This window comes from Pithys albifrons, chromosome 2, assembly GCF_047495875.1.
Source record: "Pithys albifrons albifrons isolate INPA30051 chromosome 2, PitAlb_v1, whole genome shotgun sequence".
NCBI lineage: Eukaryota > Metazoa > Chordata > Aves > Passeriformes > Thamnophilidae > Pithys > Pithys albifrons.
Genome location: NC_092459.1, coordinates 112,666,507 through 112,692,465, shown reverse-complemented (window position 1 = coordinate 112,692,465; position 25,959 = coordinate 112,666,507). Strand labels below are relative to the sequence as shown.

Here is a 25,959-nt window from a genome sequence, read left to right as displayed (position 1 = left end):
CTAAATATATTGTTTCTGCCTCTAGATAAACTGTCATTTTAGTACTAAAATACTTCCCATTTCTTTGCAGGGTTAATGTTGTGTCTATCATGCTACCTATGTAAGAATAGATTAAAAAGAAAGCTAAAAAAAAGGTGTTTCTGTTCTACTCAGTGCTGTACTACTTTTCTCAGCTAATACACTCTTAGCAAGATGAAGCACATAATTTTAAACATTACTCTGTTTAAAATTCCAAAGCATTTTGTCAGTTTTAATGTAGTAACGTGGCTGCACCTTGAGCGTAATTCAGAGAAAAGAAACTGGGAGGCATTTAAGAGGTAATGTATCTTTAAGTGTCTCCGCCTCTGAATCCACCCACTTCTTGATAGCTGCAGCAGCCTTGTTGACTCACAGGAGCTGTGTTCATGCAATAGCCAGCAAGGAGCAGTATTTTTCAGAGATTTTAAGAGCACCCCTTCTGCTATGTATTTCGCATTCTAGCTTGCTGGGGCTGAAGGTGTATGAAAGAAAGTTTTACGTTTCGAAGATATTGCAAAAGATAGTTCTTCCTCTCATCCTGGAAAATCCTGACGGACCAGTTGGATACCTTTCGGGCCTTAACCAAGAACTTTATCTTCTCATCCCACTGTCTTTTTACAGTAGAAAGACCTGAGACACCCTTAAGAACTGAGAATCTGACTAATTTAAACAGATGGCTAATCCCAGTGCTGTCTGCAATGGACATCTACATCATCACCATCAGAAACAGAATAACCTCTTAAAAAGTGGAATCTATAAGAAAAATGGAATTACGAAAGGAATGAAGGTAAGCTTTGATTGTTTACACTAATTGCCTCAACATTGAAAACAAATAGGCACTTGCAACATTACTTATTAAAGTAGTTTTACAGCGGTCTTAGTCTCCATTGAACAGGTTGTATGGATTAGGCTTGAGTAAATTTGCAATCGTGGGACTTCACACAGCTTTTGTCTATCCTCCTAAACTGCAGAGTTGCAAATGCTCATGCAAATATTGCTGTTCCCATGGACTAGCTAAACCTCTAGTTCCTATCAGACACAACAAACACATGCACACTGAAATGTAGTAGCTTCCTTCTAAAGCCTAACCGGTGGTGGAGTTGACTTTGCAATGTATTAATCACTCATGGAATGCTGTTTTGTCAACTTCAAGTGTGTGTGGGTTAAAGTGTGATTTGTTACTGTACATGTATAACAACAAAAAAAGGTAGGCAGGGGAAGCTGCTTTGTCTTGATGTTTATGTTACTGCAAGGTTGGTTTAGCTGGTGCCTGCACTTCACTTGCACTGTTTGAAATCCAAGGCAGTTTGCCTACTATTTTCTCAAGCTGTTGCCTTTGAAGCAGCGCTTCTCACTTATGTGAGCATTTTGTACAACAGTTGGCATGTGTAATATCCTAAAGAATGAACCACAAACCCAACTTTTGGCAGAGGAGCCCAGATCTTAAAGGTTGTCTTTCTGCACTACCTCTTCTGACTGGGAACTCACTGTCTGTCTCGCAGTGTCCTAATTCTGGATCTTGATGTGATCATTAGTAGAAAGTCTCGTAGTGACTAGTAAAGGACTGGCACTACAGCCTGGTGTGATGGTGAGACGGGGATGGAGTAGGTTGCTTTTGGAGCCTGAGTGCTCACCTGCCCATCCCTGATGGAAGCTCTGGACAAGCACTGTGGCCAGGGCTCCGCTGTTTTACAAATAAACTGCTATCTTCTATCTTTCTCTGTGGGACTTCTCACACGCCTCAGCACTCTAATGAAGGCACGCCCAGTGTCATGCTTAATGATTGTCTGGCTTTAGGTGTCTCCCTTGGTATGAGTGTTTCCCAATCATTGGCTTGTGCTGGATAAGGAAAGCAAAAAAGCTTGTGCAATGATTGAAAAAGGCCTTTCTTGGATTTGCTTCCAGAAACCAGCATCCTTTTACATATCACATATACCTACCCATTGTTTTGTACATTAGCTATTTGCCACAATGATGTTCTAAATCTCTGCTTTCCATTTGAGTGACAAATTTCAAGGACTAAGCTTTGCTGTTCAGTTACTGTAGTTTTGAAAGCAATAGACTCCGAGGAGGGGATTAATTAGGATTTACTCCCTAATAGGAAAGAGAACTAAAGTAAACAGCTAGAGAAGTAAAACATAGTATTACGGAGGATGAGCAAAAACTAAATAAATATTGGGCTGGAAGGGGTGGCAAAGAAAGGAAGGAATTAGTAGATGTAGCTGCTAGACTAGAGAAGTCTTACAAGCACCATATGATTGGAGGAGAAGGTGTTTTACTCTGCTGTGTGATGTGTGAAAGTAGCACTGAGCCACTGGCTGAGGAAGTGGTGAGGAACTCAAGCCTTGGAAAGTTCAGGAGCCGTATCAAAGGTAGGTTTGGTAAGTCTGGGTCTAGCACTGTGTTCCAAGTTACATGCCATTTCCCCTTTCTCGCTTCAAACACAGATTGGGAAAGAAGGAAACAATAACAGACAAGAGTCCTGCATGAACCAGGAATCTCATTCCTGGCAGGAATCTCCCCATTCCTGTCTGGTCTGTTTCCCCGCCCCAGCTGCCTCACCCTGCTCAGTGCTTATATGCTATTTTACAGGAACAGATACTGCTCCTTCCTCCCTGCTCTGTTTACATGCCTTGCTGTTGGAGCTGTGCAACTCCACACGGTCTCCCAATGTGTTTGGATTTGCAGCTCCTCGCTGAGGTGCACTTCCCACTCCACAGCTGGGATCTCAGGAGCAGGGAATACACAAGGATGCACAAGGAAAGCTGTGCAGAAACCAAACCCAGGTTTCTTGTAATTCCAGTTGTTCTGTTCCCTTCTTCCTCTTTTGCTCTTTATCCATCTTGCTCCAGTTTCTCCTGACACTCCAACACACAAACATATATGTACTTTACTCCCTTTTCAGTAAATTAATTCAGCACGGAATTAATGCTTTATATAGGAGAAATATAGTGCTGGGATATTCAATGTATGTGACTGCTGATGCTGGTTCTAGAACTTGAGTCTTGTGGCAGTTCTGAAACTCTTGGGGTTAGTTACAGCTGTGTCGCTTTGCAAGGAGGGGAGGAGGGAAATCTGTTCTGGTTTGAGAGGCAAATGGTGCAGAGGCTGCAGCATGAGGATGGCACAGTGAAGGCTTTTGGAAGCCAGGAATATGTAGCAATAGTTGCACACGACTGACTGGAACATCAGGCTTTGCAGAAATCAGCTCCATAAACCTTTTTTTTTCCCAGGGAGCCCACAGGAAGCATTGGCTTCAGGAAATGCAGGCTTTGGAAACGCTGCTTTTGAAAATACTGGCTCAGGAACAATGTGTTTTGTATCTTAATGATGTAACATTTTGTGTGTCTGTGCGTGCAAGACAGAAATAGAGAAGCAATTCTGATACCACAAAACTCCTCAGGTTTCTAAAGAAAGGATTCTGTTTAATGGGTTGGGAAAGGTAATTAGGAATGATCAAATGTGGGGGAGTTGGGAGGCTCTCTTTGCTCCCAGCACTCTGTGGCATAGCAAAGGCAGAAAGGAGGTAGCTGAGTGATAAAGAAGCAGTGAAGCATCCTACTAGAAGAGAAGCTGTTGCTTTTGGGAAGTGATAAACTGCTTTGGTGTGGGACTGCTTGATTGAATAGCTTCTGTGATTAGGTCTGATGCACTCAATTGTAGCTGATAGCACAGACTGTCATGTACTAATGGACATCAGGCTTCGCCATGTCCCCACAGCCTTGCTGCATCCTGGCATTCTTGGGAAGTTGGGCCACGGAAAGACTAAGCTGTGAGAGGTGGGTCATGGACACCACCTTTCACTTTGTTAGTGCTCTAACACAGAGTGCTTTGTGTTCTTCCAGAACCCATAACCTGGACTTGTCTTTATCCAAAGCACAGCTTGGTAATTAACATATTTATTTTTGTAACCGTATTGACCAGGGGAGGTCTTCTCCTAGAGATGGTTTCTTTGCTGTTATATTGCTGTTGATTGGATGCCAATTATTTGGGACATTGGATTTTTAAAACAACAAATGAGTTTGTCCTGTGGAAATTTTTGTCCCTATAGAACAATTGTGTTTCTTTGATAGATCATTTCCTTGGAAACAAGAGCCCGGGATGAGATCAAATCTGGTAACGTCTGCTCCACTTACCTGATGGACCAAAAATGCAATAGTGTCCAATATTTGGGGGCTGTAAAATGCAGAAGCTGTTGATATTTACCCTCTGTCCTGTGACATCTGAACCTCCTTCTAACAGTTCTACTCTGCTATTTATTTAATATTCCAGCATCCAGTCTCAGTCTCTTCCATGCTTTTGGCTCCCCCAGTTTTCTTCCACTCCTTTCTGCACTACAATGTCACTTACTCCCTAATTAAGGACTTGAAGAAAACATTGATTGTTCAAAAAGAGAGCCATGAAAGGAGTATGTTATGCAACTGTTCTCATAGGAGTAATTTTCTCATACATTGTAAAGGCCACCTGTAATTTCTCTGCTCTGTCCTCTCACAAACACAGACAGCACATCATGTGTTTTTGCAAAAGCCAGTGTAAGTGGGGCATTTTGGCTGCAAACTCAATATAAATGTTAATGAGTCCTGCAGGGAAAAAAATAAACTAATTCCCACAATCAGAGTCATGCAATAAAGCTTATTAATAAGAGAAGAGTAAGGAGAGAGGTTAAGGCTTACCCGGCTACAGCCTTTCCAACTGTTTGCAGCCTCAGTTGTGCAGCCATAATGATCTACCCACATAATAACTTTTTTTAATGAAATATCTTCATATTTTGGATTGGTTTGGGTAAAAACATCTGAAAGGGAACCTTACTGGGTTCAGCCTGTTTCACCTGCAGCAGCGAAGGCTTTTGGACCTGTCTCACTGTGTGTATGTTCGTGGAAAGCACAATCCCCATGAGCCCTCTGGATTTCACACCTATAGTGACAAAAGGGAAAAAAATGATGCTTGTTTTCCAGCTGGATTCTCAATTACTACACCTGTTGCTTCAGCTGAACCACAGATATGACCTCCTCATCCTCAGTTCCTGCCTTCTTTTCTCCTTGGTTTCGAGCCCCAGAAATGTGCTGCTCTGCACCTGCACTCTCAGCTAATTATCACAGGTCTCGGCTCCACACCCTTGTGCTGTCATCTGCCCTGCTATGTGATGAGCTCAAGGCTTTGGAAGCAGGAAACACTAAGGACATCTTTCTGCAGCCCAAGATGTCACCAGAGTGTGGGCATATGTAACAGTCACTGACTCTTGCAGCAATGCTGTGAGTGTGTTGCATGAGGCTTCATGTGCACAGCTGGGATTTTTCACGTACTGAGTTTACCAGTTGGTCTGCAGTCACTACCCTGTTAACACCTGGAAATCTCTAAATTCAAGTAATTGAATTTTAGAAGTTTAAGCCCTGACAAAAAATATACTGATTTACTTTGGCTCAAAAGATTTAGCATGTCATGTCTTTAAGGACAGCCTCCTCTTAGAACAGTAACAGCTCATCCTGCTACTCATGAGAACGAGTTTGTGTGTTGGGAGACTGGCCAAGTAGATAACCCATGACTGAGCTCTAGTGCAAGAAAAAAAAAGAAAAGCAACATACAAGAGGTAGAAGCAGGAATGGGCTATGAAAGAGGAGTTTTGCAGCATTGCAGGGGCGTGTAGGGGTGGCATTAGGAAAGCCAAAGCTCTCCCAGAGTCAGCATTTACAAGGGACATCAAGGGTAGCAAGAAGAGCTTTTACTGCTGCGTTAGTAGTAGATGAATAAAAAATATGGAAAATGTATCCCACTGCCAAATGGGGTGGATGACTTAGTGACTGCAGGTGCACATAAGGTGTACTCTGTGCTTGCTTTGCCTCAGTGTTCAGCTCTGAAGTCTCCCAAGCCTCTTGTGTTGCCCCACAACCAGTAGTGGAAGAAGACTGAGTCATGGATCTCTTGAGAAATCTCAGTCCATGCAAGTACATGGGATAGGAGGGAAGCGCCCGAGTGTGCTGGCTGATATCACAGTGATATCACACCATCTTCGAAAGGTCCTGGATATCAAAGATAAGGCAAATGTTGCACCTGTGTTCAAAAGACAGATGATTTCTAGCAAGGGTTGTGTCTGGGATCATAGAGAGGAGGGTGACTGGGAACAGCAAGCACAGATGTACCAAAGATTAATGATGTTTGACTGACTGTCTTCTATGATGAAGTGACTAGATTTGTGAATGAGAAGTGAGTGACGGATGTCATCTACCCTGACTTTAGCACCGCCATCCTCACGTGCTACTTAGGACATTAGGGTCTTGATGGGGAGGCAACTCTGTGGGTTAATAACTAGCTGGATCATTAGGCTCAGTGGGCAGTGGTTAATGGTTCACACTTTGCCTACAGGCCGGAGCAGGTTCATGTATGGGGAGGGGAAGCAGGAATCAAGATCCAGTGACAGCAATGGGATGTGTGGAGTCTTCCAGGGCTCGGCTGGGCAAAACTCTGAGCTCCTTGCTGGGAATTTGGTGTTGACCTGCCTTTGAATAGGAGGATGAACCAGAGGTCAGCTGAGTGCCCATCCAGTCTTGAGTGGGTCTGTGACCCTTCAGTGCAAGGAGGCAGCATTTCTGTGGTGAGGCTGCAGCAGTGATCTAAAAATGGACAGAACTGATGCGGAACCCCAGTGGGGCTTCTGTGGGTAATTACCTGGCAACCAGTTTATTCTTGCTCAATAGAGGTAATTAGTAAAAGAAAGCCATGGAGTGGCTAGTCCCATTGCCTGCCTGCTATGTCCCTTCAGCATGAGAATTAATTACCTTTGCAAGCTCTAAGTGGCAGTCAGGCTTTCAGAAACCAGAAAGGTAACACACATTTCCTACCTGCCGTGTCAGCGAGGGACACAGCCGGTTGTGTTCCATTGCAGAACAAAGTCATGAATAATAATGAGCAGAATGATAAGATTAGGGCTGCTTAGGGACACTCTGGGTGAGCTGGCACATGCAGGATGCAGCAATGACCACAGAACCATGGATGAAATGCAAAGAGTAAATTAATTTTTATTACCTTGTCAAACGGGAGGTCCCCGAAGGAGCACATGAGCAGGGACAGCACGGAGCTCAGTTCATGCCTGGTCCTTGCTAAAGGATCGCGGGACCTGCTGTTTTCACCTGTATTTCCAGGGTTCTCACAGGTACAATTTACCTCCCTGCTTCCATGTTTTCCACAGGAGGGCAGGAATCTCAAGCATTTTGGATAGAGTAGCTATAAGTCTATATTATGGAAACACAGACATTCTATTTATCCCACATGCAAAACTAAGCAACAATCAGTACGATTTGGGTGGTTTTCTACACCTCAGCTGCAGGTCACCTGGGCATACTTATAATTCTCAACAATTTTCCCACAGTTTCTATAAAACCTGAATTTTCACCAGAAAAATTATTAGCATCATGTTGCTTCTCACAGCTTGCTGTTTGCATGTGAGCAGTGGTGATCCAAATCCTGGTTTATAGAGCACTAGACAACCATAAAGATGCCTTAATTTATTGTGATGTGCAGGTCTGGTTCTTCTGCCAATAGACATATGAACTTCTCAACATTATTTTTTACTTTCTTTTAAAAGAAAATTAACTTTTGCTGTGACTTGGACTGTGGCATTAACCAGCAAAACAGGAAATTAATCTCCCTACAATGACCAGTGGCTCAGCCAGACAATTCCTGCCACTCCTGGCAGATGATTTTTCCATAGAAAATACTTGCAAAAAGTAACCAAGTCAGAAATTTTGTGAGGCTGGTGTCTGAGAGAGTTGTCATTGTGGGATGGATGTTGAATTTGGAGGAAAAATGTCATATAAGGAGAAGAACAGGCAGCAGGACCAGCAGTATTGTGTGCCAGGCTGGAGAGGAGCTGGAGCATTTTGCACTCTAAAATTCATTAATTCAGCCTGTTCAACATTTAACCTGTTCTGTCCAGGTGTCTTTTTCCCTCCTAAGATATTTTTAATTCCTAGGAGAACATCCAGTGCAGATGTAACACAGCAAAGCTTCATTTGTTCTCCTGATCCTCTGAGTCTTTTTGGAAATCATTCAGCAGTATCCTTTCCTTTCCTCATTTGGTCAAGCACAGGCATGTACTCTGTCATTTCCCTCTCTTCCTAAAAATCTGGTTTTCTCCCTCACTTTCTACCAAGAAGTGAGGATTTATTCACTTAGCAACAGGAATATGGAAAGACAAATTTGTGGTGCCAAGCTGCGACTCGTAGCCATTTCAGCTGGCACATTGCTGTACTCTGCTTCCTCCAGGGATTCCCATGGGAGTTCTTGCTTCTCTGCTACTGATTCCATATAGGCTGAAGAGCTGCCATATGTCTCCCTCTCTGTGACTCACATACAGCTATCTGAGCCCTCAGCCTGGCTAATCTCACAGTCCAAAGCTGCCAGCCTACACCTGGAATCACAGCAGCCAGTTTGTACATCCTTGAGCTCCCTGGGGCTGTTCTCCAGAAGAGCACCTCCATCTGCCCTGCTGTTAGAATTTCCTCTCCATTCCTTGTATCTCCACAAAACATTTCACCCTTTGTGGTCACCAGGTTGTACTTCTGCAGGTAAAGGTGAGCTGCAATCTGGTGTCTATGCCCAGTGTTGTAGGGGAGAGATCTGTATAGATCAGCCAAGCTCCTGCTGGGAGAGGGCAGGATACGGGTAATTCCACCCAGTCCTTGCAGCCATGTGTGATTTGGATGGGAATCCTGGAGATCAGAAAATGTAACTTGAGAATTAGATTTAAGACCACTTGTGCTCATCACATTGTACCTCGTTGTCCCCTGAAAGACTCCCAGCCCCATGATCTGATCGAATATATCTCCTACTCAGACCACCTGCTGCCCAACCTCAAAGGTTCAGGTGCTACAAAGATTCCAGCACCAAACTACAAACCAATTCTAAGCAAATGAGATTTGTTGAAGGCATTTCACGGTCAAAGAAAGCATTTGGAAAATCAAAATGTTTTCCCCACTTTTTAGGCTCATATCCATGCAAGTTACTGAGTTTGAGCTTTTGAACCTCCTGCAATCTCTTGATATCAGTCATGTTCAAAGGGAACGTTTTGCTTTGTTTCTGGCACAAGAATGTGAGTCTGCATGTCTGTGGATGTCTCTCCTGTATGTAAGGCCATGCTCTCCTGTGTAATTTTTTCTGTGCATCAGTGATATATAAACAGCTTTTTTGTTTGCATCTGTGGGTGGTAAGATTACTTGGGAGGTTCTAGCAGATATCAGGGTGTGTTAATCTTAAAGCAGGAAATCTTGGCTTTTGATTGTTTTATTTTCATCAGAAGGGAAACGAAACCCCACTCCAACTGTTTGGATGCAATCTCCACCCCTTTTCCTCTCCTCTGATCACAGTCACCTTCACCTACAGGCTGTCGTCCTTGGTTCCTTTTTGCTTCCTTAAGGTTACAGAAGAGCCCATAGTGAGATTTTTATAAACCTTTAAGTATTGGATTGGTGCATCTGTGGGTGAACATATAAGGGGTGTTACAAAGCAGGCTCTTGTTTCTCTGTGTGTGCAGTCCAGTTTCATCCCAAGTTAGGAAATAAAGAATTACTTTCGAGTAATCTGGGAAGTAGGTGAAACTTGTCTGTTATTACTTTCTGGCTCTCAATACGTTTTTTTAATGATATCTCTTAAAGTTTAACTCAGAATCTTTGTTTCTTAAATCTGTTACTTACCCATAACCAAGCAAGAAGTTCAGACTCCAAAACAAAAGTGGGTGTTTGCCAAAATCTCCACCTTCTAAAGAAAAGTTGAGAATTTTGATTTTCATTCCATGACAAGTATGCTGTTGATATATGCTGTGTCTAATAATTTTTTCTTAAAATCTGTTTTCAAAGCATATCAATTCCATAATCTGTTTATTTTCAGATGCATATTAATGTAACCAATATGTTGGCATGCAGTGGTGTGAAATGTTGGACATACCATGTGCACTAGTGAAACTTGGCAAAATAACCATGAGTTTGTGTCCTGAGACAGGAGACGTGCTTTGGGAAGTGAGGAGCAGCTTTAATAAAACTGAGTTTTACCTTGGGTTAAACCTTTTGTCCCAAAGAGGTATCATTTATTACATTCCTGAAAAGGAATTATTTGGCCTCCTCACATCTCTTGCTCACCAGTGAAAGGTAAAGAAATAAAATTAGGAACAAAATGACTGTCTTGAGCCAAAGATATACAGGATCAGGAAGAGCTGCAAGGAAGCTCTTCTTTCTCTCTGTGTCTGTCATAAGGATGGAGAGCTGAGCAGGCCCCTTGGTGCTCAGTGTAGAATTCTAGCAGAGGATTTGTTTTTACAGCAGCAGTTTGCAGCATACAGTGATGTCTGCAGGATCCATCTGTCTCTCTCCATGTTCAGTGCCTTCCCAAGCACACAGGTTCACCTGCCCATTGCCAGAAAGCAGTTCCCTGTACTTCATTGGTGTCTTGTCTCTTACTAAATTTCTGTTGTGACAAGAGAAATCTCTTTATTGCCTTTCTCTATAAATGAAGCCCTGTCATCACCTCGTTGATTTGGTAGAGAAACCACTGTGGGTTTTGCGATCAAGATCCATCTCTGCAGGTTACGCAAGAGTGAAAGTCAGCAGACACTGCTGGTAATAAACAAGTTGGCATTACCAAGCATGACAGATCAGAAAGGGAGCCCTGTCAGCCTCCATTCTCAACCCAAAGTATCAATTAATTTATGCTTTTGACAATCTTGTGTTGAATCCTTATGCTTACCCAGCATAAATAAATCAAGCAAATTGAAGGTAAAAATTGGCTTTACCCATCAATAGGCAGACAATATTTTCACATTTCCAGAGATAAGGTCTTATTAGCAGGTTTTTATATCTGTGATTCAGTGTAACTGAAGACCTTTTGAATTCCTGCATGTGGGCTGAGAATCACATGGGTTTATATAGGTAAAATGAAGCATGTTTTTAATCTGTTTTTTTGTTATCATTATCAGAGAGTTTGGCTTTTTTTACTGTTTCAGTACGTACCTGCTGAGAAACAAAGTGTTGTAAGCCTGTGATTTTGTTACAGAAGTGTTAACAGCTACAGGGAAACCAAATTTCATTCAGTGGCAAGTTATGCAGGTTCTTGAGATGTCAGGTAGGCAAGCTTGCTTTTATCCCCCTCTGCACACTTTATAGGTGTCAAAAATGTGTGTGCTTGGGGAAGGGAATTGTTGTATGAGGAAAAAAAACCCCACCTGTGTACTTTGTGCTTTCAGCATGGTAGCATTGTACAATCTTGGCTGGTTTGGGCCTTGTTTCCTAGAGAAACAAGAGTTATTTAGTGATACTCTGTCTGTTAACTCCTCAACAACTTGGTCAGCTACTTTCAGTCCAATCTGACAAAGGCATATCTTCCACTTAAAGAGGCAGCTGGAAACAGGAGAAAGGCCCTGAACATCCCCTGCTGAAAGAGAAGCTCCAGTGTCATTCCTCTGGAGAGTCTGCAGAAGAAAGGAGATTTGGTCTATGTCCCAAATAAGAAGGAAGTTTCTGTCAGTGCATTCCTTTATTTGACACCAAAGTCAGCCATGTGAGACACAACCCCCCCAGAATTTATTATTCCCAGAGCTCACAGTGCTTCTGCTCTAACTCATTTCTGCACAGTGCCCATCTTATCATCGTATTTCTCTGGAATTTATTGAGTCTGTAAACTTGCTGAGATAAAGACATTTTTTGTTCTCTTCTTGTAAAGTACTTGACACATGTAGGATCAGTGTCTAGGAACAGTAATTTTATTTACGGGGTTGTTACCAAAGTCTTTCCACTTTTTCAAATATCAGTGATTTGCCATCAGCGTTGTGTAAAGCAGTTGCCCTGTCTCCTGTTCTAGTTGATGCTGTTAAGTCAGGATGGAAAAGTGTGTCTTGATCTCATTTCTCCTGGGACATTTCTATCACTCTATCTACAGATGAAACTTGAGTTCATGTTAAATGTTACTGTTTCACTGTAATTCCATTCTAATTCAGTCAGGCATCAGTTCTTCATCCTTAGAGCAGACTGATGCAAAGGTGAGCAGTTTCAAACTCATCGTTTTCATCTGGCAGGTGTTCACCCTCTTTCACAAAGGCTGTGTCATTTCAGTTCCTGTTGATCAAGGATCTCACCTGCTCAGCAGCACCGTTCTAGTGGCACTGTATGTCAGGACATCAGCTTAGAGGCAGAAAAGCAAACCTCTCCCTGTGACAGGTCCCTTCTGTCATCTCAGGCTGGAGGTTGATGGAGAGGCAGTTTAGAGGGCTTTGATGCTTCTGCCTTGAGATTTACGTGATCATAATGAGAATGTTTTAATTTTCAGGGCTACCCATGGAATTACTTGAATAGTGTGGAAAGACTTTAAAAATCCTTTGAACAGCTCTTCAGGAAAGGCTTGTGTCTTTAAAACATAGCCTAAAACCACTGACATAAGATGGTTTGAAGGTTCTTTAGTTGTCTTGTTACTTTAAATGATATTTTTGCTGGAGAAGATAATGAAAACTTCTCTGGGTGACACTTCTGAGTGAGTAACCACCATGGATGACTGACAATAATTTGTTTGCAGACTCCACTGTTCACTGCTTATTCCTCACTTTCTTTTTCCCAGCCCTATACATCTTCCTGGCTTATGGGTAACATTTCCAGGCTACATTTAGTCACTGCTGCACAGTATGTGGCATTCTTGGCAGTGCTAAATGCCCACTTGACTGTGTGGCAAATAAAAAAAAAAAAAGAGAAATTTTCCACAGGATTCACACAGAGCTTGCAATGCAGCATTTCAGCAGAGATATGAGATGGGCATCCATTATGGGTAGTAAATCATACTTGCCAACTATGCCTTCTTTGAATAGGAAACATTTTATCTGTGAGATTATGATGATAAACAGAGTTATCAAGTCTGATGATAAATATTCTGACACAATTTCTTGAAACGTGTGGTAGAGATAAATGAACCAGTATTACTATTGGAAAAACAGATTTTTCTGAACTTGAAGCAGCTGTGCTGGAGTGTTGTTTCTTTATTAGCCTCATTAGCCATAGTTAAAATAAGCAGACACACCTGTACTTTATCTACTCGCATTTTCTGACAGATCATTGCAAAACTGGGTAAGAGTTTGTGATTTTGGCTTTTTTTGCAGCCTATATTGTTCAACATCTAAGATTTAGCAGAGCTCATAAACAACAGTATTTGAACAACTGACTAGGTAAGAATATTACCAGGACATTGAAAGATGCAGTGTTTTGAAAAGAGAGTTAAATTGGGGGAAGGGAAAATTAAAAAATGTGTACATATGCAAGGCTTTGAAAGGGAAGGGTGTCTGTAAAGCTGCCAGAAAGAGGTCCTTGTATATTGATCCTGGTCACTTTTGCAATAGGAAAATTAGTTCTCAAGCTACCTAATATCTAATTTACCTAATACTGGTTAGTTTCCATACTAAGAGTACTCATCAGCTGGATACAAAGCTGTGGATGTCAGAAGCCAAGCAGCTTGGGAATACTTACTTGGGAAAACATCCTTGGGAATGAGACATACATGCATGCAGCAATTCGTAATTATTCAAGTGTCAGGGCCAAGGAATCATAGTTGAACGTCTGTAACTCCTTCTCACCTTCAAGTCCGGGTCAGTAAAATCTGTGTTAGTCAGTGGAGGCACAAAGGGCTCTGTCCCAGGTGACAATTGACCGGGGCGGGTGGAAATGAGCGAGAGAGATAAAGCCGCGGTGGAACCGGCGGGTCCGGCTCGCTCGGCTGTCAGAGGAGGGGCAGCTTTCGGCGGAGCTGGGGCGGAGCTGCCCCGGGCAGCGAAATGCGCTGTGAGAACTGGGTCAGGGCAGTGCCAGCGCTGGGGGTGCCGCGGGGCCCGAGGGCACGCAGGGAAAGCCACGAGCAGGTGACAGGTCGATGGGCTGAGGCTGCGGCAGGTGAGCTCAGCCGGGCTGGTGGCAGGGAGTGGTACAGGGACGGCAACGTGCAATCCATAACCAACTGCAGGCAGGAGTTGGGTATCTTTCTTTCCTTTCTTTTTCTGTAAATAGCAAAGAAATAAGACTGGCAAGTGGATGGCTGCAGAAACAAGAATTATTTCACAGCCAGCATGTGTATTGACTAGCATGAAGAGCTCTGAAATGAAATATTCTAGTCCTGTTTAGTTAAAACAGAAGCAGTAGTGGCTGCTAAGGCCAGCTCTTCTTCATACTCCCATTAGAAGAATTCCAGCACATCCTCTTTTGTAACTGTTTGCAACACACTTGTTCTGTTTGTGTGAGCCTCTAAGAGCACTTTAATCCATTTTGTCATACATTCTTCAAGGATATATTTAACTTTTTTACAATTTCCTTTCCGACTCCAAAATTTAACTGCAGTATTTCTGGGGAAACGTGGTTTCCTCTGCAGTGTGTCTGTCAAGATACCAAAAACAGGTTTGAGGACTGTGTGAGATGGATCTTGGGAAGTGAGGTTAAAGTTTCAGGTCTTTGTGTAGGATTGCAAGCCTTCCACATTATTCTACTGGGATTTGTAACACAGGAAGAAAGTTGGAAGCGTTTAACTCTGGAGACACAAGGACATCCATGGAATTTTGAAATAATTCCACTCTGCTTTGCAAACTAAGCAGTCAGATCTTTGGAATGGCTCCTACAGCAAATAAAAATATTTCAAAATTCTGTGGTCTCTGATATTTTCTCCTGACAGTGCAGGAATGCCTGTGTTGAATATTTTCCATTCCTGGCATGGATTTATTCCCCCAGAGGTTATATTCTGTTTTAATGCAAATAATCTACATGGTGTGATGCACCTGAGTGAGGATACTTTAAAGACTTGGCATTCCATTCCAGAGCCTTAAGCATAATGATCTTTCCTTTCTATACCTTGCTGTGTATCTTCACTCACCACTGCACTGTCTGACAGTTGCATTTTCAGTTCTCTAGACATGGTGTAGGACCCAGTCTCACTCTTTGGCTGCTAGAATTCCAGTTTGAATACTCCTCTATTGTTCAGGGGTTTTGCATTCAAGAAAAACCCTTCTAATCTGTTTTGCTCATTATCAAATAACAGAGGATACTGGATTTTACCCCATGCTCTGTCTTACAGAGATTCTTTGAGAATGAAGCAGAAATGTATTGGGCAGGGCAGACCTGTAAGTAAAGTACCCAAAGGGAATCTGTTCTACAGTAATTGATGTGAAGTGATACAATCTCTCTGACTCTTCTGAATTTCTGTTATTTCCACACAGCTCCAGTGGACATGGCAGTACTGAGCACTTGGCTTGGTCTGAACGGCTTTAACCCTCCTTTCATCCAAAAGGAGAAACCTTTCATTCATTTCTCTCTTAACTTAAAGACAGATCTCATTTCAGGGGTTCGGCTCCAGAACAGGATGGAGATGTGACCTGCCCTCTCCTTCTGTGTGGATGTAGGCGAGGCTCAAGCCACACCGCTCCTCTGACTGAGCTGACTCCAATTCTAGAGCCGCTTCCTTTTGCAGAGGGAAGGAACTGCTGAGGTATCTGCCTTTGTGAAACAGCAGCTCCCAACCCTGTCAGCTGCTGTACAGGCTGGGAGCAGGAGCCCCTGCATGTCCCTCAGGCCAGACTTGCCCCCAGGCATTGCAGCAGCACCTGCCACATGCACTGACTGACTGACTGCAGAGTGAGGAGCTTGGCTTGGCCGCTCAGGGAATGAGGGGTGATGTCCTGGAGCCTGGAGTGGAAGCACTGCTGGTTAAAGGGATGACCAAGACACTCTATCAGGTCCTCCCATATTCAAATAATGATTTAAACAGGTACCTCCAGCTAATTACATAGTTTAACCTTTACAGCCGACCATTCTGTTTTTCTGAAAGCAGAATTAATGGGTTTTGGAAGTTTCTCTCCATCCTTGTGCCAGTGGCCATAGCTGTGTTTCCTGAGCTGTGCTTTATTTGAAGCTCACCATGCCTCAGCTGTATTCCCCCATGGACAGACCCTGCACTGTGCCTTGGGAGTCTCTGCTGTTGGGCAGCTCTACCTGAGTTTTGTTCGAAGGGCTTCCACTTGCTTCCTCCTAAGCAGAATGCAGCAAAAAAAACCAAAACAGATGTAGGAACTGCAGGTAGTATTTTACCACACTTCTTATTTTCTAGCAGCTGCTGTGCTTTAAGACATTAGCTTTGATCCATGAAAATAAAAAAAACAATGTGGAGAAAAAGAGACAACCATACTATCTGGTATGAATTTGGTCCCCCAAGGGGCATATTTGTGAATTATGATGGTTATTCTGCGCGTCCCTCTGGTCATTCTTGATTTTGTATCAACTGATTTTTCACACAGGCTCACGTTATTACATTAGTCCATAAGGGAGCTGTCAAGATGGGCACAAAAAGTTTCTTAATTCAGTTTAGGATGATTAATTTCATATTGAGAATAAGGGGAGTGCAGAGCTTCCTTCCCTGTGGAAGGGGAAAGAATGTAAAATAAGGAGTTACCACAGTGTACTAGTATTGTTTCATAATTCACTGTAAAGCAATACATCTGCAACATCTAAATACTTACCTACAGGAGTGTCTCCTGAGACAGAGTTTGTGAGGAGTTTATGTGCATGAGACCTCAGGTAGTTTGTTGGGTTGGTTTTCTTTCCTCTCTTGTAACTGAGCTTTATTCATTCTTTATTGACTGATTTCTACCGTGGGACATGCTGGTGAGATCATATTATTTTGCACATGTGGACATTCCTTGGAAGCAAATAATGTTTTTCTCTGCTAGAGGGTAGGATGTAAGTATGTAGTTCACCCTCTCAGGGGAATTACTGGATGTACTAAAGTTGTCAGAACAAATTTGAGGCCTCACTCCACTGCAGTTGAGAGAGACACCTGCACCTTTTGTCATTGCTCATAATTTGCCACATTGCACAAATGTATTTGTAGCAGCCATTATAGAAGGGCTCAGGTTTGTATCTTTTTCCTTTTCTTTTTTTTTAGCAGATGTGGAAGGATAGAGATGAAACATGAGGTGTATTTATCTTCTCTGTCAAGTTTTACTGTCACTTGCTTATCATGTAAACTTTAAACAGCAACTCATAGTTTTCCAAGTAGAAGACTTTGACTGGTATTTCAAACATTTATATTTTAAAACTACATTCTAAGAGAGAGTGAGCCTTCCTTTTGGCTTTTGTTGACAGGAAATAATACAGGTGTCCAGGTATCTCCTGTGACCCTGAAAGATGTCAGGCAGCTCAGGAGAGCGTGTTGCTGGTCAGAGCTTCAGCACACCCTTCTGCATGGCCCTACCCAGTCTGTGCTTTGCCAGCCACTGTTGCTCTATCTCTGTGCTTCCCAAATTTAGCAGAACAGGCACAGATGTGTGGACAGATGTGTTACCCTAAGGAAAAATCAAAGAAACATCCAATCTTTCAGAGCATTGATATACTAGGATGGTAGTATGTAAAGGTGTCAATGTGATAAAGATAACGGGGGTTTGTCTGGCCACAGAAGAGGAGTTAAAATACTCTATATGGTCTTTATTAGACAGAACTTTGTTCCCAGATTTGTAAAGTGTGCTGAACAGATTTAAGCTCTCCAAATACAGACAGAGTAATTAATTTTATTTAAATTTTAAGCAGAATCTCTGTATATCTATTTGCTTCTTCCAGCATCCATGATTCAGAGGTTCTCTCTCTCTGCTTTCATTTTGCCCTGTGAAAACGTGTATCAGCTCTTCTCCATCTTTCTGTTCCACATTTCCTGTCATGCTGAGGTTTCTGAATAGCAGGTAAATGGGAAAATAGGTTATGAGGCGTAAAAGTATTTTGAGATGTCATCTAGTACAACAAAGTGGACACAGTTTTATAGCCAGAGCTGATATTACACTGGAATATCTTGTTCTGGAGCCTCTTAGCCCATAAGCTGTGGATTCAATAAAAACCAATAGCAATGTTTTCTGCTAGACAATATTTGACTATACATAAAGTGTTCCTGCCAGAGGTTTGTTCATGGCCTTCTTGAACACCTCCACTGCTCTAGCTTCGTGATGCACTGATTTTATCAGTACAAAGTTCTTTCTAATGTCTGATTTAGATCACTTTGGCTGTGATTTTAGCATATTGATGCTTATCAGTACATAGATTACTCTCTTCCTCTTGCAGTTACTTTTTATGTGTTTGAAGACTCTTAGGCTGCCAATTATTAGGGTTTTCTCTTCTCTTTAGAAGAGGCAATTCAAATTCTTTCATTCTTTCCTCATAACTTCCTTGGCCAGCCTTTATGCTTCCCTTCCCAGCTCTCTCCGTTTGGTTTGCCTGTTCTTTCTCAAAAAGCAGTGCCTGAAGCTGGATGGAGAACTTAGCTGAGACTTGCATACTGCTTAGTAGCACTACAGTGGTTTGTCCTTTTGCCCTAATGTTAGTTTCCTAGGAAATGGCCGTTTTGTTTGTTTTTTTTAAACTCCTTTTACCTTTAATATTACCGTGGTATCTCCTACTACTTCTGAGTACAGTTGTGCTCTCCTGAAATCTGTGATTTTGCTGTTCCATTTCCTGCTTTTCCTAAGTCCCTTAATTTCTACCATTTTATGATCAGTATAAATAAAAACTTTGAGTTGATACCCTCATGTCTACTGAAAATACTTCCATAGTGCAGTGATGTTTTGAGTGTTGATTTCCAATTTGCCCTACATCAATATGGGAAACAATAATATTGGAGGTAGGGAAAGGCTTTTGGAGTGCCCACAACCATTATTTTTCTCAAGGTGGTAGATGATGTCCAGCATCCTGTACCACCCCAGAACATCCCAGCCCTGCCCACCATGTCCTTACTTTTCCGGTGGGCAAGAGACAGAATGTGCTGAACCTCGTTCAGACCTAAATAGATGCTGGTTCATGAGTTATTGCTTGTGCAACTCACTCCAGGAATGGCCAAAGAACCAAGTTATTGCTGTCTGTCTTTCAGGTCAGGAATTTGGATCCCTTTGCCACTATCAAGGTCACATTTTCCTGAATGTTTCGGGAAATTTTGTATCTTGAAAGTCTCATCAGATCTGCTTGAAATTGGTCTGTGAGCTCAAAACCAAGTAGAGGGGTTCTTGCAGACAGAGGGGTCACATGAGGGCATTGGCCATTGCTTTCTTAGAAAACAGGTCAAAATTTATCAAACCCAAAGGCCAATTTAGTTGACCTTTTGCTTCTTGACCTGCATTTGAAAAGGTCTCTTCTTTTGCTGAAGTATAAAATATACTTGTCACTCCTTTCCCCCAGTGTTCTTGCACCTGATTTTTGTCACTTGAATTTCTGGTGTGCTTCTTTTTTCCTCATCTGTGTCTTTTCAGCCAAGAACCACAGGCTGTAGGTGTTTGCCTCTAGGTAGATGTGGATCCACTGCTGGAAAATTAGTATATGGTGGGGTGAGGGGTTTCCTTTCTGTCTGTGTCTACCATAAAACCTGTGGAGAGCATTTATTTAAGGGTGTTTCTGCAAACCTGATAGTTAGAGAAGGTTCAGGTGAGAGAAAATCAGCCATTCATCGTCAGTATTATGATTTACATAATTACTGGGACAACTTATAAAGAGCATTTTAATATATGATATAGTAAACAAAATCATATAGCAATTTATTTTTTATTCTTTTTTATTGATCTTCAAGTAATTTGAGTAGAGTGCAATTATTTTGGTTTGAGCTTTAAGACTGGATTTAACAAAATCGACAATTTAATTAAAATTAATATAAATACAGTTAAGTAGCCATTAAAAAGTCATTTTTTCCAGTTGTACAGGGCAGAAATTTAAATCAGTGGGAAGAGATGGCCTCTTGCAGAGCTTTTATACCTGGAGGAATTCCTCATAGATACAGACATGGGCATTACTTAGTCATAATAGATTGAAACTGCCTTTTCTTGGTATTTTTCAAAACAAAAAAATAGCTAGAAAAAGATATTACTGTTTGTGTAGGATTTTAGGTGAAAAAAAAGTCATTGGCTGTTGTTGGTTCAGCTCTGCAGCTTTTCTCGTGAGGGCACAAGTTGGTGAATCCGGGTTACTCTGTAAACCTTCTCCTCTTCTGCTAATCTGATGATGGGTGGGTGGCAGCTCGTCATGTGAAATGAAATGGTGCCCTGGTTTGCTCATGTGCCAGTTCTGATGCTGGTTTTGGTCGGGGGATCTGGCTTGGATTGTGCCCTGGTCACTGCTGCCAAGGTGCCTGATGATTGGCTAAGTGAGTTTGTGCCTTCTTGCGTAAGAGCTGCTGTTGTGTTTGAAGGTGTCAAGCTCCTAATTTTCCTGACATGTTCATAGGATGGCTGTCTCCTGGGACTAATCCTCGAAATCTTCTGCCCTACAAACCTATGTGCTATGCAATAAATGAATTTATTCAGAATTTTTTTCACCCTACAGCTCCTTTTTGGTGCTGAATTCTTAGCCTAGCTCAGAGGTGGACTTTGTCTCCCCAGATGGTCATCTTCCTACTGAGGTTTTGGTTCCCCTACCTGTCACACTAACAACACAGATCTGATTGCCTCTTTCCCAGCTGTTCTTGAGAAATTCTGCTTTCCTCATCATTAAATTGTTGGCGGGTTTTAGTATGGATTTTTTCTCTCTCTTTTTCCTCTCCTTCTGTGGTATGCCAAGATACCTGTATTTAAATATCATTTTAAAGTAGTTAATTACTTGGAGGAGGTAGCACAAATCCAGCTGAACTCTGATTGCATGAACAAAATTGGCAATGACTTTCTCTTTCATCACCTTTCTGAAATATGTTACTCCTTGCAATAATGGGAATGTCTTGGAGGGCACACAGTTTCAACTTAACATGTACATAACTCTCAGAAAATTAGAATAATGTGCAAATTATTCTAATGATAGATTTTTAGGTAAGAAATGGGAATGCCATAAATTCCATTTGTGCTCCTTTAACAAGAAATGTATTATGCCTTCCAGAAGTCTTTATCCAAACTGGTGCTGTCATCTCAGGATCCCAGGGTGGCCTGGGACTGCTTCTGAAGATTCAGCACATGAAGATTTCAGCTTGTAATGTGCCATCCAGGATCCATGGCCACATCTATTCTCACAGGCAGTCTGTGTCTCATTGCTAAACTCTGTTTGTCACCTCTTCAAAATCCTGGCCCTATGTGAAGCTGTTGTGCCATGTAATGGGAGAAGGTCTGGGATCAAATGAGGATTCATTATGCAACTTCGTGCAGAAGATGCAGCATTTTCTTCACAAGGGAATTTTGCACAGGGAGGAATTTGATGGCTGATTACATTTTTTGGTGTTCTTTGCAAAGTCACCATGGAGGAAATTGAGTTGGTGGATTTTTTCATGTTAGCTCAGAATCCACACTCGGCAAAATCATTAACAGTCTGATTAGAACATCTCAAGTATCTTTCCATTCAATTGCAGTCTTGATCCAAATATTGATTTCTTATAAAAAATGTGTGTGAGATCCATAGGATGAATTTCTAAATGCTGACTCACTGCTGGAAGAAGTTTCCTGTATTGGTAGATCATGGCCAGTGGTGTGCAGCCTTTGAAGTGCTCCCACTTCATCAGCATCTTGTTTGTTTGTTTAGTTTTAGCTCAAACCCATAGGATTTGAGTGATCAGGAGATACGCTGATGTGGCCTGGCAGTGTGAATCCTGCAGCTTTCTATAAGGTTTGGAAATCATAACAAGCACTCTGCAACTTGGCACCATGAGTTGAGTCAGATTGCTGTAACCAAGGCTCTTCATCCAGCTCTCTCTGAGCCAACATGCCTGCCCTTCTACCCTGTAATTGCTGTGAGGTTTGGAAATACCTTCTGCTGTTTGGAAGTGTCTCTTTATTGCTTTGTCTCTAATATTTTCAAATTATTAAGCTCCATCTTTGCCCTCATGCCTTCCTAGTTACATTAAGCTCGGTCCTGGAAGTTTCTGGGAGTAATGGCAGAATAATAGCTGTATAAGGCAAACATATTCCTTTTTCTTTCTAGTGTTTCTTATTATTGCTTGCAGTGTACAGAGGTAAAGCCACTGGGAAAATTTAGTCTGCAATTTTTTGTCTCCTGTGTACGGTTGATGTCAGTGCTTTAGTTACTTGGTATTGGATAGTAGCTGTTATGGTTTATATGGCAATTTCTGATACTTGAAGGTCAAAATTGTATTTTCTAGGACTTCTCTCCCCATCATAATATTCCATTTTCATGGGTTTTTACTGACATTTCTCCTGAGTCTGTGCTGTAAAGAGTTGAATGTGGCTTTTCTTTTGGCAAACACTGTAGCGTGACCATTCTGCAACATGCAGTTCTACTTGATGGACTCAATTCATACCAGATAAAAAGATGTGCTGATGTTTTCTATAGGTTTTTCAAAAATTATACACATTAAACAGTTTAACTAATAATTGCTATTAAATATGCATTGATGCTGGAGTGCATGTTGCTTGTAGTGTGTGCAGGGCTAGAAATTCTGATATGCCAGCCTAAGAAACTTCTTTAATAAATATAAATCTGTGCATAAAAACTTACAGAACTAAGACAATGAAATGTGTGCTTTCTGAGTTGATGTTTCTTCTCATCTGGAACTCCTGCCACTGCTGAATGTTCTTCCTCAACATTATTTATATCTCCTGTATCCTCCCAACCTGTTATGTTGCACTCAAAAGTATCACTTTAGCATCAGAGTAAAGGGTTAGTCTGAAAATTGCATAGTATATGTATTGCTTTCCTAATTACAGAACAATATTTTCTATTTCACAGGTGTATTTCCAATGCATTTGTCATTCACATCTGCATTTTCATAGTATTAGTGTCATAGTCAGCGTTGCAGGACTTGATTATTTGGTGCTGAAAGAATTATTGCAAGATGAATGTGTCAGAGTTTAACTTGTGTTCACCTGAAAACATGATGCAAGTGTGGAAGGTGAGGATCCTGCCCTTTCATACCCTTGTGGTGTTTGCTGCAGGATGCTGCCTTGAAGAAAGGCTACCTGGTTTTAGTCAGTAATTAGATGACAGTTAATTAACAATCAAAAGCCATTTCCTGGTGCTTGTGAAAAGTATGGTGAAGACCCAGTTTTCATACAAACCTCGAGCAGCAGAACAGAGCAAGCAGCATTTAATACTGTTTACAGGGAGCTTGACTTTCCGGCATTTCTGAGTTGTTAAATTCTCAATCTCTGGCAAGTTCGAGAGTGTGTGGATTCCTAAGTGATTTTGAAAGTGTCTTATATTTCCTAAACCTTCTGGACAGTCTTGGAGACTTTACTCTTAGTCCTTACCGATTGCTTTACTACCAAGTATATTTTTTTCTTGAAACTCCAATATAAATCAATAATCCTTCTAAACAAGGATTCTGCAGACACACAAATAAGACTTTTTGCCTCGGTTGCTATTTATAGTTTATGCTGTGTGAAGGTTATACTTTCTCTTGGCTTTGCCACATTGCACGAGGCTGTGACCTTCATCTTAGCACCTTCTAAACCTAGAAGTTTTGTAACTATTTTAATTTAAGTCTTGTCTCTATAGCTCAGTAACCTGTGAATTCCCCATGTAGCCAGTTTTGGTTTATGGTTTAGAAACCTGGGCATGTAAGATCTGGCATGTGTTGTTCCAGAAAAGAAATACCACACACTTGAAGTGAAGGATATCATTGCCAGGAGATTTGTGAAGTAATCTGCATTTGTGTCTGTGGTATATTCATGATAAGGAACTTTAGATTTTCTTAATTTCCATTCCCTTTTTAGTTCTCCTGGGAACTGCATACAACCACTCAGAATCCCCCAGTGTTGTAAGGGATGCCTGGGTGATTTGAGGGGAAATATAGTGATTATGACACAGAATTGCACACCACACTTCAGGCTGTGACTATCCAGTAGCAAGCCATGAGTGGGATTCAGCTGGACCATCCCCTTCTCATGGCTGAAATGGGTCTCTGTAATGCCCCATCCTCAGCTCCTGCTCCAGAAGGTTACAGGCCTCTGTAGGTCCTACCATTTATTGACATCATTATTTATGTAGATATTTATATTCTTCCCCATGTGGCTGTCTCACACATCCTGGGACATCTGAAATCATCCCCATGTAGAGTCCTGTCCCAGCTGCTCTTCCTCAAATGCTTGGGAGGAAACATCTGTTTAGAAGCAAACCATCTACAATCCCTCAGTGATTATGTCTGTTCTCCCATCAGTGTTTTTGCTGTAGGAATGCACTGTCCTAATTTGCTCAAGATTTTCACTGTCATCTTGAAGTCTCGTAGATGTTGAGCAAACGTGGTCATCACTTGGTTCACAGTTTTCAACACCTATCTCTTCATGTTCATATCTGTCTGGGGAGCATTATGCAGATCAGTCAGCTTGCATTGTTTTTTAATAGGCTGTATGCAACAACTGGATAAAATCTGATCCAGAAACATGCATAAAACAAAGTTGCATCTGCTTCTGGATCAGATTTTATTCCTAGCAGGGCACTTATATTCAAAGACTTTATTGTTTTAGTAGTTTTATTTCAAGGATATACCTGTCTGCATCTACTGCTGCTATACTGAAAGTAGCTGAAAATAATTTAGTTAAGAAGTTTCAAAGAGCAGATTGGGATTTCTGGGCTTCTTTAGAGCTTGTTGTCTCCACAGAACAGACTTGCATGACAACCTGAGTTCTTGGGTCTCAGTTTCCTTGATGCAACTCCACTTACACAGGTTTACTCACACCTTGTGCCAGCATAAATGGGCACCTCTTTTCTGGTAGTTTAAGCAGGGCCAGCACACAGGTTTGGTGCTGTGACACTCTGTGCTGTTCAACTGTTCACTCTTGCCTTCATGTGAATCTGGCTCATGCCAATTAGCACAATTCCAGCAGAGGCTGCAGGACCTAAATGCAATGAAATATTACCTCCTAGCTTTGAGGGTAGTGTGAACAAATATTTAAGTATTGTTCATCCTATTGTATAGCTATCCCTGTGTTTTTCTTTGCTAATGCAAATATATTTTGTAACTATTCCTTATGAAGGTGTTACTAGGAGTGTGCTTCATAGACTTCAAGCTTAGTTTACATCATTATTAGAGGAAGCTATTTTCATGAAGGTTGTGTGACTATTATATTCAGTATTTTATAATTATGCCCATTGTAATAGCACTGTTATATTTGTTGACAAATTATTTGAAAAACTGAAGACATTTAAGAGGGGATTCTTCATTATGGGAGAGTTTCAAAACACTTTGAGTAACTAAAGAATATGGGAATCTAAGAGGTATTTAATTTAAAGCTGACTTTGCTGCATTGGCATCACTCCTGTTGACTTCCCTGGCATCAAAATCTTGCCCAGAAATTCTCTGTCTGCAGTGTCTTACTGGAAACCAGTTAAGCAAAGACTCAGCACGTAGAAGTTGCGTGCCCTGATTGTGTTTTTGTTTCCCAAGAGGTCAGTGAAATCCAGTGTTTGTCAAATTTAATGGCAAAACATCCATTTGATTGAATTTCATCCATTGCTTTCCTGCATTGGGTGTCTTTGTGTTGCATCCATGGACGTCCAGCATTTGTCTTGGAAAGCACACTCTGTGGCAGGCTCCTGAGAAACTGTTTGGACTTGGAATGCCAGCAGAATGTTTTAAAAAAGCCAATAAGATGTGGATTAGCACATCACAAAGGGTATTTAGTCAAGATTTTTAAAGGAAGCCAAACATAAAATTGCTGAGTAACTCTGGGCTGTTTCTTAACTTGGCTGTTTTGTCAGAGAAATTGGGGGTTACAGATAAATGATTTTTGAAAAGGTGACCTGGGAGATGCAGGGAATGGACTCCCAGGGATCACTTATTGGATATGTGCTCTCTCATATTCTCACAATGGTCTGGAAAAAAGGGTGAGGAGAAATAGGTGACAATAAAGAATTCTTCAGGTGAGTGAAAATTAGGTTTGAACAGCAAACACTGCAGAATTTTCTTGTTGATAGTTTGTATTGTTGATAAAACAGTAGACAAGTTGCAGGTCACTAAATAAAAACCAAAGAATTAATTGGAGGGGCA

General features: G+C 41.6%; 1 protein-coding gene across 3 annotated transcripts in view; it reads left to right on the top strand.

The window, feature by feature from the left end:
• The first annotated feature begins 366 nt into the window (after nucleotides 1–366).
• The window catches only part of SPTLC3 (serine palmitoyltransferase long chain base subunit 3), a 79,792-nt gene continuing 54,199 nt past the window's right edge, over nucleotides 367–25,959 (top strand). For 2 of the 3 annotated variants that reach the window (XM_071582117.1, XM_071582116.1), the window contains exon 1: nucleotides 367–805. In XM_071582117.1, the coding sequence (XP_071438218.1) occupies nucleotides 692–805 (114 nt within the window). In that variant the 5' untranslated portion in view covers nucleotides 367–691. Of the gene's footprint in view, nucleotides 806–21,681; nucleotides 21,750–25,959 lie in introns of those variants that run through there. The other variant, XM_071582118.1, reaches the window with a different exon arrangement.